Genomic DNA, 12742 nt, shown 5'->3' with positions numbered 1-12742 from the left:
ATTAGGTTTAGCTGATGTTCTGAGTCAGATTTAGTGTGAGGAGAGTTTAGATGTAAAAATCTACACAAGAAAAAGAATTCAAACTTGATATGCAATTATGATTGTTTCACATGACTGAAAGCAGATCATATCCCTTCAAATACACATAAATCACTAGTTAAATTCAAAATAATTAAATCTAAATTAAAAAAGAAGTTATCAAAGCCAATGGCAACTAACTGCCACATGGAGGCACCCTCTTACACTGTATAATAGTGCTATGGTTTAGTTCAAGTTCTCTTTCTCAGGTGAAGATAAGTTGGTTGAAAGACACAGGCCGAATTAAGTGGAACCCAAGCTTTCTTGCAGTTATAATAATTTTTGTCCCTACCGTTTAGGACAAAACAATGTATGAGATTTTTATGAATCAAGTCTCTTTAATCACAAGTGATGGAAACAACATGCATACGTCTGTGCTGGGCTTTAAACAAACCGTGTCTGTGCTTTATTTCAAGCAGCAGAGTATTATTGTCAATTTGTGGCCTTTCAATCAGTTTTCACTGACTATGACCTAGATTTCTCCTGGGGAATACTTACTGAATTACTGCATATTGTTGAGTTTGCGGTTATTGTCCCTCTGTGTATTGAAGTGCCCACTAACATAAAGGTCATTGCCAGCATCTATGGATTTTACTGCTGTCCCTAACATATTTTTAGAGGTGATGACAAGCAAGTTACTTTCCTGCAACTATGACCAATGATTGTTTGAGGTTTTTATTGGTCCAAAAGAGTTTTAAAAAGACAAAATATTGTATACTTATTGCGGTCATTCTCCATACTGGCCTCCTTTTTGTTTTACCGAAAATGATTCGCTTGGCAGCAGCAGAGTTCTGCTTTTTTGTTTGGATGGCAGACAGAAGGGTCAAATGAGTTTGTGGTTCTGCTCAGGGAACAGCCCGCTTTTAGACTACACTTCTGCTTTTTTTTTGTTGTTGTTTTTTCTTGCAAGACACAGGGCCTGATATCTCCCGAACTCATATTGTAACTCGGCATGTGCTAATCATGATAGTTATGTAGAGACCACAAAAGGAATAAAGACTCCTAACGGAGTTGTAATCCACTGAAGAAAGCCTTCAAATTTTTTACTGGGAACTGTTAACTTTATACCCATGTGTTTCAGATGTTATTTGAGATGTTTAATATTTATTGTTGAAACATAAATACTAAATGTCTCTGTTTTGTCACATTGGCGACAATGCCATGTGATACCATTTATCTCAAAGCTGCTTCTTAGTGAAAACAAGTCACTTTGCACGTGCAAATGATCTCTTTTACTTTATCATTTAAAATATGTTGATTAATATCACATTTAAGCCAGTCACGTCAATCATTTACTTCACAATAGCCAAAATGCAAAGAAGGACTAGACATATTTATAAGTAAATCTATTGAGTTCAGTTGTCACAGCAAACATTAGCATCATGAACTAAACCACCGAATGACCACAAATACAAAATAGAGAAATGGCCACAACAGAGAAGACAAAACATAGAATTAGAGAAGTTAGTCCACTCTTACAAGGCACATTCCCAGATCAGCTCCAATTCTACCCTTTGTAGTTTCTACCAACATTCGAACCCACATTTTGACTTTCCATTTCATACAACCAACTAAACTTTTTTTTAATGTGTATTTAACTATGATATATTATTTTATTTCTCTTGATAGGTAGTTATTTTCATAAATTGTACAACTGAACCTTTATCAAAATGATCAAATTTTAATTGTATCCAGCTTATTCTTTCAGCAGGGAAACATTACATGAATTTTGCTGACAAGTTCCACCTTAAACATTTTTAAGTACCCTGATGCAGAGCAACTACTGGTTAAAATCCCATGGGAATATCAACATTTATATCTTAAACAGCATATGAAATACTGGAGGTTGCACTGTAGTGTCATACAGGACTTTTGTTTTTCTTTTTCAAAGTTGGAGGGATGACCAGAAGACATAAAGACATATTATGTATAGCAATATGTTTATTAACACTTCCATCTGCACCAGTGCACACAAGTTACAAATACAATTTAATTTGGTGTTGATGTGGAAATTATGTGTTTTAAAATGCTTAGACCTGATTAGTTGAGGATCTGACTGCAAGTTGTACTTCTCTGTTCCAGCTTTAGAAATGTCCATGGACTTTTAAAACCTGGATGTTCTGCACAAATAAATTATTACCATTGACAAAGAGAGGTAACTACATTCATTGTTATTTCTGAAACACAAAATCATTACCAAACTGCTCTGAGTATCATTCCTTCCCATTTTCAGGAGCCAATATTTCCTGTCCTGTGGTCAGTTGTAACCCACAATAACATGATGATTTTACTCTTCTGTGAGCTTAAGTTAACAAGAGAAAACATCACACCCAAAGAGCTTCTAAGGCCTTTTTTGTTAATTTTATTCCCAAGGCACAAGAATTATTATTCCTTATGTGTTGATAACCAATGAAAAATATTTCATTCATGACAGAAATAAACTCATTTGCCCTTTAGCATATAAAAACCAGCTGAAGTCACAGTTTTCTTGTTTTTTTTTTTTTCATTTTCTATACCCACTTAACCTTGCAGGGTGTGTATCTAACAGTGGTCATTGGGGCATCACAGAGGGAAACAGCCATGCATGCATAAAGGCATGTCAACTGAATAACTCTAAATTGAGTCACATTTTATTTATTATTTTTTTTACCATGGAAGGAAGCTTGTGTGTGTTGTCATAGTACCCGGCAAAAGAGACAAAATTACTCCGAACTGCAAATGAGTGAAACACAGCTCACTAAATATGATCAAGTACCAAAACAAATGGCTTTATGACCGCTGCTGCCGTCATACAGGAAGTAATCAAGTCTCCTGCTCGCTAGAAATCAGGGGAATATTATTTTCCATATGTTGGTTTTCATATCAGGTACCTGTTGGTATCCTGGTTGTTGAGCTGTCTTAGCAGTTTGATTTCATTCTAGCTTTCATTTCTGTCTTGTTCCTTATTTCAGTTTTTAGTGTTCTTATTATTAAGCTGTTTTCTTATAATTAGTTTTTGTCACTCTGTTTTTACTGTTTCCATAGTCAAGTTATTCTGATGTGACTTACTTTCTGTTTGCGTGTGTACTCTTCATCGCCTCCTGTGCCATCTTCTCTCAGTCTGTCTTCTTTTCTCTCCACTCACACCTGCAGTCAGTTAGCTCATCAGGTCTTTTGCTCCACATGCACCTCCCCAGTATTTAAGCCGTTCACGCTCAGTCACTCCTCACCAGTTTTCTGTACTTCTCCTCAACTTCCCTATGTTTCCTGTCTGGCCTTGTTTTGGATTACCCTTTATTTAATTCTGGCTTCCTGCATTTTTGTAAGTTCTGATTTTCATCTTTTTATTCAATTTTGCAACTCAGTCTGACGACTCCCGCCTGCTGCATCATAACCACAGACACCATGACAGAACTGACTCTTCCCCTGCTGGGTACAAACTGACATGGATGGTTAACAAGTGTTAGGGTATATGAAACTATAAATTGTACAACTATCTAAAATAACAAAAAGACATCATTTATGCCCACCCAAATCTTCATATAAACGGGGATTACTGATCTTTTTTTTCTTCATAAAGTAGGGTTTTGCCCATAGTTCCAATGGAAGAAACTTTTTATGCTGTATGGACAGCATAAAAAACATTTTGATAATATTTCTGCTCTTAACTAAACTATAAGTTTCAAGATAGTTCCCTTAGTTACAACATATCTGCACACTAAAACATGAAGCAAGGTTTATAATACAAGGGGTAGTTTGGTGCTGACTGCTTTGCACATATCCTTCAACTTGAGACATTTTAGAGAGTACACACCATCTGACTCAACATCAGTACATAATCTCACAGATGCTGTTCAAGAGTCATATTCAGCAGCATTTGATGGTGTTCTGCTCCTACCAACAGAGGAGTAAAACACCACCATAACTTTTCTCATTTTTTAGTCCTAATCTCAATAACTTGATCTATGAAATATTATGATATACCTTTTTAGTTTCTAAAATTTTGTCTGTCCTTTGTTTCTCACAAATCTCTTTACAGCATTACAAAAATAAGAGTCAACATCTATTCTGTGAGCTTAAAGAAATTATGGAAATGTATTAGTTGTACTTTACTTGTATATTATCCATGCCAAGTGCAATTTCAAGGCCAGTTGAAGGCAACTGGCCATCATCACTTGCGCTTTAAGAAGAACCTGGTCCCGTCTTATCGGCCTGTTTGATAAAGTTATCAGAGTCAAAACACTGTGTCTGTAAAGCCTGAGGGAGCTGTGTGCTTGTGTGGGGGATGACTGAGACTCACGTCATGTTTCCTCTGTGGGTTACACATTCATGAGACAGACAATCCACACTACAGTTCCTCGTCTAAAACTGCTTATCGTAGGTGGTCTGCTCCAGTGGGAGGTGGGTTTGGTTGACATATGGTACACTGCTTGGTGATAAAGTTCTTTAAATGCACACACAAGAAAGAAAAAAGAGAGGGAAAAGAAACATAAATCCAGTCCAAGGAAACTGCACGTACTGAGAGATAAAATGAATGATTGGTGTTTTGATAAAAGTGAGAAAAAGTAATCACAAAGCTACCCTGCTTCTTGCCTGTCAACTAAATGAATTTAATCTCAGCTAGGTTTCTTGAATTGTAACTGAATTCCGTTCCCTGTTTCCCACATCCTTTGATTCACATGGCTCTTTTTCATGCAGAGTCGTGAGCTTTAAGCCACATTTAATGCTTTTCTGCACAATTTCACTGAGCGCCAAGTGACAAAGCTAAATATTTTATTGAGGGGTTATTATTTTGTGCACCAGGCCAAAGCAAACTAAATGCTGGTCAAGAATGTAATCATTTATCTAAAGACCAAGGGCAACATGCTCGATTTGATCTAAAATTGGCCTCTGCTACCCACAAGAAGATAGAGAAATGGTGTGCATGAGTACATGTGTATACATTAAAAAAACAAGCTCTGTCAACTTCTGGACTATCACAACCAGAGGCAAGAAGAAAACATTTTGTTCGTTTTAATGCTCATGGAGCATGTGACAGAGCTTGTCTTTTTTTTTCATTCTAGACCAGGGGTGTCAAACTCCAGTCCTCAAGGGACGCTGTCCTGCAGTTTTTAGATGTGTCACAGGTACAAAACACTGGAATGAAATGGCTTAATTACCTCCTCCTTGTTCTCCAGAGCCTTGCTAATGACCTAATTATTCTATTCAGGTGTGGTGCAGCAGAGGCACATCTAAAAGTTGCAGGACACCGGCCCTTGAGGACTGGAGTTTGACACCCCTTTTCTAGACCAATGCTTCTGACACTGAAGTTTACTATAAGGTTGCTTAACTTTGATGCAGGGTTAATCCAGTAAAGCAAAAGAGCCATTTTACTTCAAAAGATTGAAAACATGAAAGAATCTCAAAGGAAATCCTTTCTTTATCACAATGTCCACCATGGCGTCCCATCTAAAATGCCCTCGGTAATTGCAAATTACTGGGAATTTTATCGGATTGTGGTAGTGTGAAGCTTTCCCATCATTCCCTCAGGGCTTTTATGTAGCTATCAGTTGTGTACCAGCCTACCAGAGCCTTTAACTTGGTTGTTTAATGATTGCCATTAACATATCAAGATCTGCCAAGGGGTCCTGGCAGCTTTTCCCACCCCTCCTACTGCTTTCTCTGCATTGCCAAAATCAAGATGGCTCCTCTAAATCTTCATGTAGACCCTTCAGGGCGTAGAGAACATGAAGGTCTCTGGTGTAATTGGATTTATTTACAAAATCGCTGTGAAAATTTGGACATTATCTGTCTGTACCCATGACTGGAATGCATCCTCTTGGTAGGCCATTTTTTCCACTATTGCAGTAAAATTCACTTCACTTGATGAAGTCAAATTAAAGTTATTTAATATTAAATAGCTAAATATCATATTATTTTCATTCAAATTGCATTTTTTAAAATTAGGTCCTGATCTTTTAGGTTTGGAGGTGAGTTCCTGGTCTTTTTCTGTCTGAAGGAAACTTGTCTGGATACAGCTTTGCGTTGGTGTACAAATCTCAAGAAAACTTTTTTTTGTTTGTTTTCATTTAGAAAATATTAAATTTCAAAATTCATATCAATGTGTCTTCATCGAAACAATGATTGGCAACAAGTAAGTCCCCTTATCACCATGACCTATCAGCATATGTCTTGTCTCTCTGAAAGAAATTTGAAGACCTCGCCAGCCTCATTGCATGGCCCTGTCTCCTACTCCACTTGCATCTGTTAGCATTTTGTTTCATATAGCTTAGAGCTTTCCATGTGCTCCTGCGTGTGTGTGTGTTTGCATTTTGTTTACCAGATGTGCATCAGATAAAGACTGTCGAATGGCACAACTGGCTATTACACCATCACCGCTTTAGCAACATGGGGTTAGCCACAGAAATGAAGATGTAGAGACAGACAGCACTGGAAAGTGAACAGGACATATTTAACTTTCAATGAAAACCCAAGAAAACTGATATTGAAACTCATCCCAAAACTAGAAAGTTTGTTCTTAAAGTGACATTGTGAGTGTCAGACAGGCATAAGAAACAAAACTGTCAGCAAAATTAAGTTGGAAAGAAAAATTATGATACATCCACCATTTAAATAATTTGACAATGTAGTTGAAAAAAGATGGAAAAAACGCATATATTATGATATCTATTGATGTTTCATTATTAATAATACAAAAAATGCATTTTTTGTATTAGATTTGTATGTAGATTTCTGAGGTTTAGAAGGACTTTTTTTGTGAAATACTGTGAGAATATAAGCATACTCAGTTTTCCATAATGTAGAAAATTACAGTGGGAATTCATCTTTTCACTGGGGTGGTTGTCATTCTTCTTGTGGTGCCATATGTTTTGTTGCTTGGTTTGTTCTAAAAGTACTTTCTCATGACTCATTTAATCTCAGCAAATATTGCTATTTTTCATATTAACATATATTTTCCTTTGTTCCTCTATTATTGTCCTTCTCTCCCCAGATTGAGAACCTATTGGAGCAGTTAAAAGATAAGGACAAACAGCTGGTTGGATTGAGAGAAAGGGTTCAGGGGCTTCAGACTGACTCCAGTAACACAGACACAGCTCTGGCTACTCTGGAAGAAGCTTTATCAGAAAAGGTATGAGGATGTGATATGTGAATGGCTGGGGCAGTACTTTGTTAATGCATTTCTCTTTTATAATTGTAAAGCCACACTTGGATTTTAGGAAGTTTGGGATAGCTTGTTGAGGTGACATTTTGTGGAATAATAAGTACAGTGCAGTAAAACTACTTTTATAAGTACCTTTTTCCAAAAACGTTGCTCAAGTGAATGTAACAAGTAGTACCCACTTTTGAACATAGACAACAATAGTAGCCTGTACTTAACAAGCTTAATGTGATATATTGGTATTAGCTAGTCATCTTTTAGCTAACATTACCTGCATCCAACAGCAATACTCAACTCAATCTATTAGTCTGGGGGGGGCAAACTAATAGATTGTCAATAGTGCACCCCTGATCTGGACCACGGGGGGCACGGCTGACTCTGTGGGCTGGCAGAGACTCAAGCTGCCGGGCCTGGTACCAGTGTTACAGTGCAAAGATGAGAAAGTTGTGGTAATACATTTTAACACAAGGTTTCCCGTACATGATGTTTTGTTCTGGTCAGCCAAACTTGCAGTTATGCTCATAAAATAGCATAACAAGCACACAGTTACATGTGTCTGTTTGCATAATAGATTGTATTGAATTAAAATTCTTTGTGCAGAATAAATGCCACAGGATTTAAGATGAAGCAAACAAACTACACCACGTGACGGATGAAAGAATGAATAGGGGAGCTGACTGTCTCTTGTAAACATTCCTGTTTTTGTTTGCTGGCAATTTGGGTGAGCAGCTGGTCTTCATAAAACCTTACCTCAACAGGAGGGAGTCAGTTTTTATCAAGTGAAACCCATTTGATTTTACACTATCCCAAAGCAGACACACTGTAAAGCAACTTGAGCAAATAATTGTCCTTATTAATATTTTCTTTCTTGTCATCACAACTTGATGAATTCATTTTTATATTTGTCATAATGATTACAGAGTGCCTCTTATTAATATTCGAGTTGGAGTTGAACATGGGATGGATTTGATGTTACTCTGTTCTAACTATGATCTAGCAGATGTCACAACCCAGTCTTGAAATAATTAAACTTTGCCTTGAACTGACTGGCTTGATGTCAGAATGATTCCATTCTTCTTAGCTGTGTTGCACATTTTTCATACTAGCGTCTACAAAGGACTGGTTTTGTACTTCAAGCTATAAATGGTTTCCATTTCCACATTTGGACCCCAAGCTAAAAGATGGTTCCTTGTGTAATTTTTTTTTTCCTCAGGAAGACCTGCAAAGAGACAGATGTGAAAGCCCAACCAATAAGCTTGCTTACTAATTGATACCTTTCTTGTGTATTTTTTAGCAGTTTTGTCAGCAATTTATTCTGTTATGTACTTTTTTTCCTATTGCAGCTGTTCTGCAATAGCCCCTATTCATTAGTAGTAACGCTCAGCCCCTTCCGTTTCAAACTCTTCTTATAAACTTAAGCGTTAAATTGAGATATTTGCTACCTTTTACAAAAAAGCTAAGTCTATCAAAGCAATGTTTTGATTTCAGGCATAACAAGGCAGTTTATCATGACACAGCCAAAGACCTGAAATGAACAAATTGCCGTCTGATTTTTATTGTTGATGTGTTTCTTCCTATTGAGTAGCGAAAGTAAATAAAATGTGTTACATGTCTTTTTCTTTGAGTATTTACTTATTGGAGGATATTTGTTCTAATAACAACACTTCATCCTTATTTTTTTCTTAACTGAAAGGTGGATTTATTTCATTCTTTGTTTCTTTTGCATTTTAACATTAAGATTATTTAAATACAAAAGTTTCCTTCATGATTTCTTTAGGAGGACACTTCTAGACTTTTCCAAGATTGGGGGGCTGCGGACCCCCCCTGGCCCTTCTAGATTTACGCCCATGGATACAAATAACACATGTGATTTTCATATTTAAATAAAGACTAAGTCTTAGTGTTATTTACAGTGTTGAAAAGCTTTTATTACCCTTATAAATGTTCCCATTTTGCCACATTACAACAACCTTCCTTGCATTTTACTACAAATCTTTGTGTGGTAGACCAATACAAAGTACCACTTAATTGTAAAGTAAAAGAAAAAGGAAACATTGCTATAAAAATATAGTGTGTATCCATCCTGTTTTAATGTTAAAAGTTATACATTTCTTTCCTTCAACCTCATAGTTATAAGCTTTGTGTTGGTTTGTTTTATAAAGATTCTGTAAAACACAGTGAACTTTGTGGCTAAATATGAACAAGCCCTTTTTTGCAAAGCACTGTACTTTACAATATGCTTATGCTATGTAACCTAGCTGCGGTGGGAAACAAACAACAACAAATTATAAATTGGCAATAAAAATAATTGTGTTTGATTGTGTTTGTATGTGGAATTTTATTAAATCATACTATTTTACATTTGGATCAAATAAATCAAGAGTCTGTGCTTTATCAACAGAAATATAGCTATTAAAATACAGTTACCCAGAATGTGTTTATGTACAGAAAGGATAGAAAGACCAATGACAAATGTGTTTCCACTTACAGTGATTTTTTTATCACCTAAAATTTGTTTGTGTTGCAGATGGACTTTGAAATGAATAGCATAATGGTGCAATAAACAGTAAATCCCTGCTCTGCATCAGCCCATCTGCTTACCCAGAAACCACTTCACATGCAGCCTACGTACAATTCAGCTGTGACGACGAGAACTTTGGCAAGCTTTTCAGAGTTTGTGGTCAGCGCAGGGTGTGTGTAATGTGTTTACAAGGGCGAGTGTGTGTGTTGCTAATCACAAACTCTGTCACAAACCTGGTCTTGGAGCCAGTCGCCAGCCACAGCTCTGTGGTTCTAATTAATGGACTGGGGCATTGTGTTTATAGCTAGCCTTACTCGTTAGTTCGTGTGTGTTTTGTTCGCGTCTGTCTGTGATGTTATGTTTTTGATTTCTCTTGTTCTTATATAGGGTCCAAAGTAAGGCACCTCACTGAGGCATGTTATATTAACACACACTGCCCTCTTTTACTAACCCCTCAATTATCCAGAGATATATAATACAGTGGGTAAAACACCCAGGACTTCTATGTCAAGTGGTCTCCATTACTACCCAGACTCCATTGCTGCAACATGCCAGGTCCAGTTAAGATATATTTGTCCAATTATCAAGATTCAAAGCTGTCGATCATGCAATGGTGCCTCATGGTTAGTTTCATTGCCAAGATTTAGACCTAAAAAAAAAACACCTTAGTAATTACCCCAGCCTACAAATAAACACACACCTTAACACAGTCTTGATACACACTTGGCATACTTAGGCACCTGTTTACAGTCCTGTAGCTGATTATGATTACAGAACAGATGTTGCATTTCATCAGTAGACAGTGTGAAGTTGTTTGGTTTTATCTGCCGCACTGTCCAGGTCTTTTACAATGAAACACTGTCTTATCCTGCTGTTCTACTTGGCTCTGATCACCTCATATGGCTGCTGCTATTTATGGTTTATTATTTATGATTGGCACTTGTTAGATTCTCATTGGCCTTGATATGAAGAGTTTACTGCTGTTCCCCTAGCGAGATGATTGTTCTCACCAGTACAATGATCATAGTGAGAACACTCGATGAATAATAGATGCAAAATATAGCATCTATGTTCTCACCTTAGATTGATGCTTTGATGCAGCTCGTCACCTGAAGAAATTTTCTGACAATATTAACTTTTTATTACCACTGTAGGAGCGAGTGATTGAGAACCTCCGAGACCAAAAGGAACGAGAAGACAGGGCGAGGCTCGAAGAGATGGATCAGATGAGGAGAGAGAACCAGGAACTGAAGGAAAAACTGGCTGTTCTGCAAACCCCAAAGCTGTCTCAGAGCCAGGTCACTAACTCCATCTTAATCCAGAACCAGAGGCCTGATGGGGAGGTCAGTGCACAGTGACTCTAATGCGCTGTTTTCTGAAACTATGTTGTCGTAGATAAGATCTGATTGTAATAAAAAAAAACTAATTTATTTCTGTGATTCAATCTAAAGAGAAGACTAATCTATAATTTCAGCATACACAAACCACAGTGGTTCTTTTTACGTGCGGGTTAGAAAGCGCCATACTGCCATGATTGTAATAGAGCGCCCAAATGTAGGAAGTGTGACATCACGAGGGAACTATCTATTGAGCTCATGCTCTTCACTGTACATGAACATCCTTTTCAGTAGGCTGAAATTTTTGTCATGAAAATTTTAGTTAACCCTCGCACGGTCAAGATGGGGTCATTCAGACTCCACAATTTTTTTTTGTGGTCTGGCGGGGTCACACTGACCCCATCTAAGCTTTTACAAGGTTTTTTTCTTATGTGGTTTAGGAAATTGACGGTCCGATGGAACAAAACATTTGCTTCTCCGCAGTCTGAGCGTAAATTTTTCTGCGCTCCTCCTGAGTGTTGATATTCTATAAGTAGGAAAAAACAGATACTGGGTTTTGACTACAAAGCATTATCAAAATCAACTAAATCAACCTTTTTTAATTGCATTAATGAAGTAAATTAACTTTTTGAAATGACTTTATGTTAATGACGTGGACCTCTTAATGTATGTATGTTAACCACGGCTGGTTAATGTTACTTGCTTTATCCCTTATTCTGTGTGGTCTACAGACACACAGCTCAGTATTTACACAGCTTAGATCTACAGTATTACTAATTGGATCGTCTTACCTCCCTGTGAGCATCCACAAGGCTGTTGGTAGTTCTCAAGAAGAAAAGCCCGCTAGTACTATGTCTCCTCAAATGAAAGAATGAATTAAGAGTCTGATTTATAGACATGAAGAATCCCTGTTTCCCTGTTTTAAAGCCATGTTTTTTTTTTCTTCTTTTTTCTCCCTTCTAAGCTTACAAGCCGGGACAGAGTCTGGTTCTGGCAGAATTTACAAGAATGTTTTTTTCCTCTTTTTTTTATGCCCATAAAAATGGTACACACATCTTGTTGTTGTGAAATGATACCTTGCTGGATGTTGATGAGGCACCACATGAAAGTGGCAGCCGCTCAGCTACTCTATACCGCACAGATACACATTCTGACAGAAGTTCTGCCATAATTTGACTATTATGTATGCTCTGCAGCAATCAGACCTGTTATGTAAACTTGCAGAGCTTCAAAAAAGCAAATGATGTCTGCATTTTTTTTTTAATGTTTGTGTCGCAAGGGATTTTTTTTCTCTGCTTGTGCATACATGTCGGCACAAAAATCAGCTGTCTGTGTGTGTATGCAGGTATTTGTTTATCTTTTCAAGTGTTTTGATCTTGTTGCTCTGCAGTGACCTGGGAGAAGCTCTGCTACTCTATTGATCACAAAACAACTGGCTTTCAGTACAAATTTTGGCCTTCCCATTCATAATGCCAGGCAAGATAGAGTCAGATGTTGCTAAATTACTAATTTAAAGCCATAATAAATGCCACCCATTGCACATAGCCATGGGAATCTCTCAGTATAGTTGTGAACATACAACGTTAATTCAGCGTAAACAGGATGTTTAGAAATAGATTAAATACAGAGTAGAAAATTCAACATCCTGTCCAACATCTGGTACATGCA

General features: G+C 37.1%; 1 protein-coding gene across 1 annotated transcript in view; it reads left to right on the top strand.

The window, feature by feature from the left end:
- LOC129370194 (ERC protein 2-like) overlaps positions 1–12742 on the top strand; it is a 150278-nt gene that overhangs the window by 39517 nt on the left and 98019 nt on the right. Inside the window, exons 9-10 of the mRNA XM_055045958.1 lie at positions 7049–7186; positions 10892–11080. Coding sequence (XP_054901933.1) covers positions 7049–7186; positions 10892–11080 — 327 coding nt within the window. The remainder of the gene's footprint in view (positions 1–7048; positions 7187–10891; positions 11081–12742) is intronic.

Source organism: Poeciliopsis prolifica, unplaced genomic scaffold, assembly GCF_027474105.1.
Source record: "Poeciliopsis prolifica strain line A6 unplaced genomic scaffold, Auburn_PproV2 SCAFFOLD023, whole genome shotgun sequence".
Classification (NCBI taxonomy): domain Eukaryota; kingdom Metazoa; phylum Chordata; class Actinopteri; order Cyprinodontiformes; family Poeciliidae; genus Poeciliopsis; species Poeciliopsis prolifica.
Note: the sequence above shows the minus strand (reverse complement) of the source record. Positions and strands in the feature narration are given on the sequence as shown.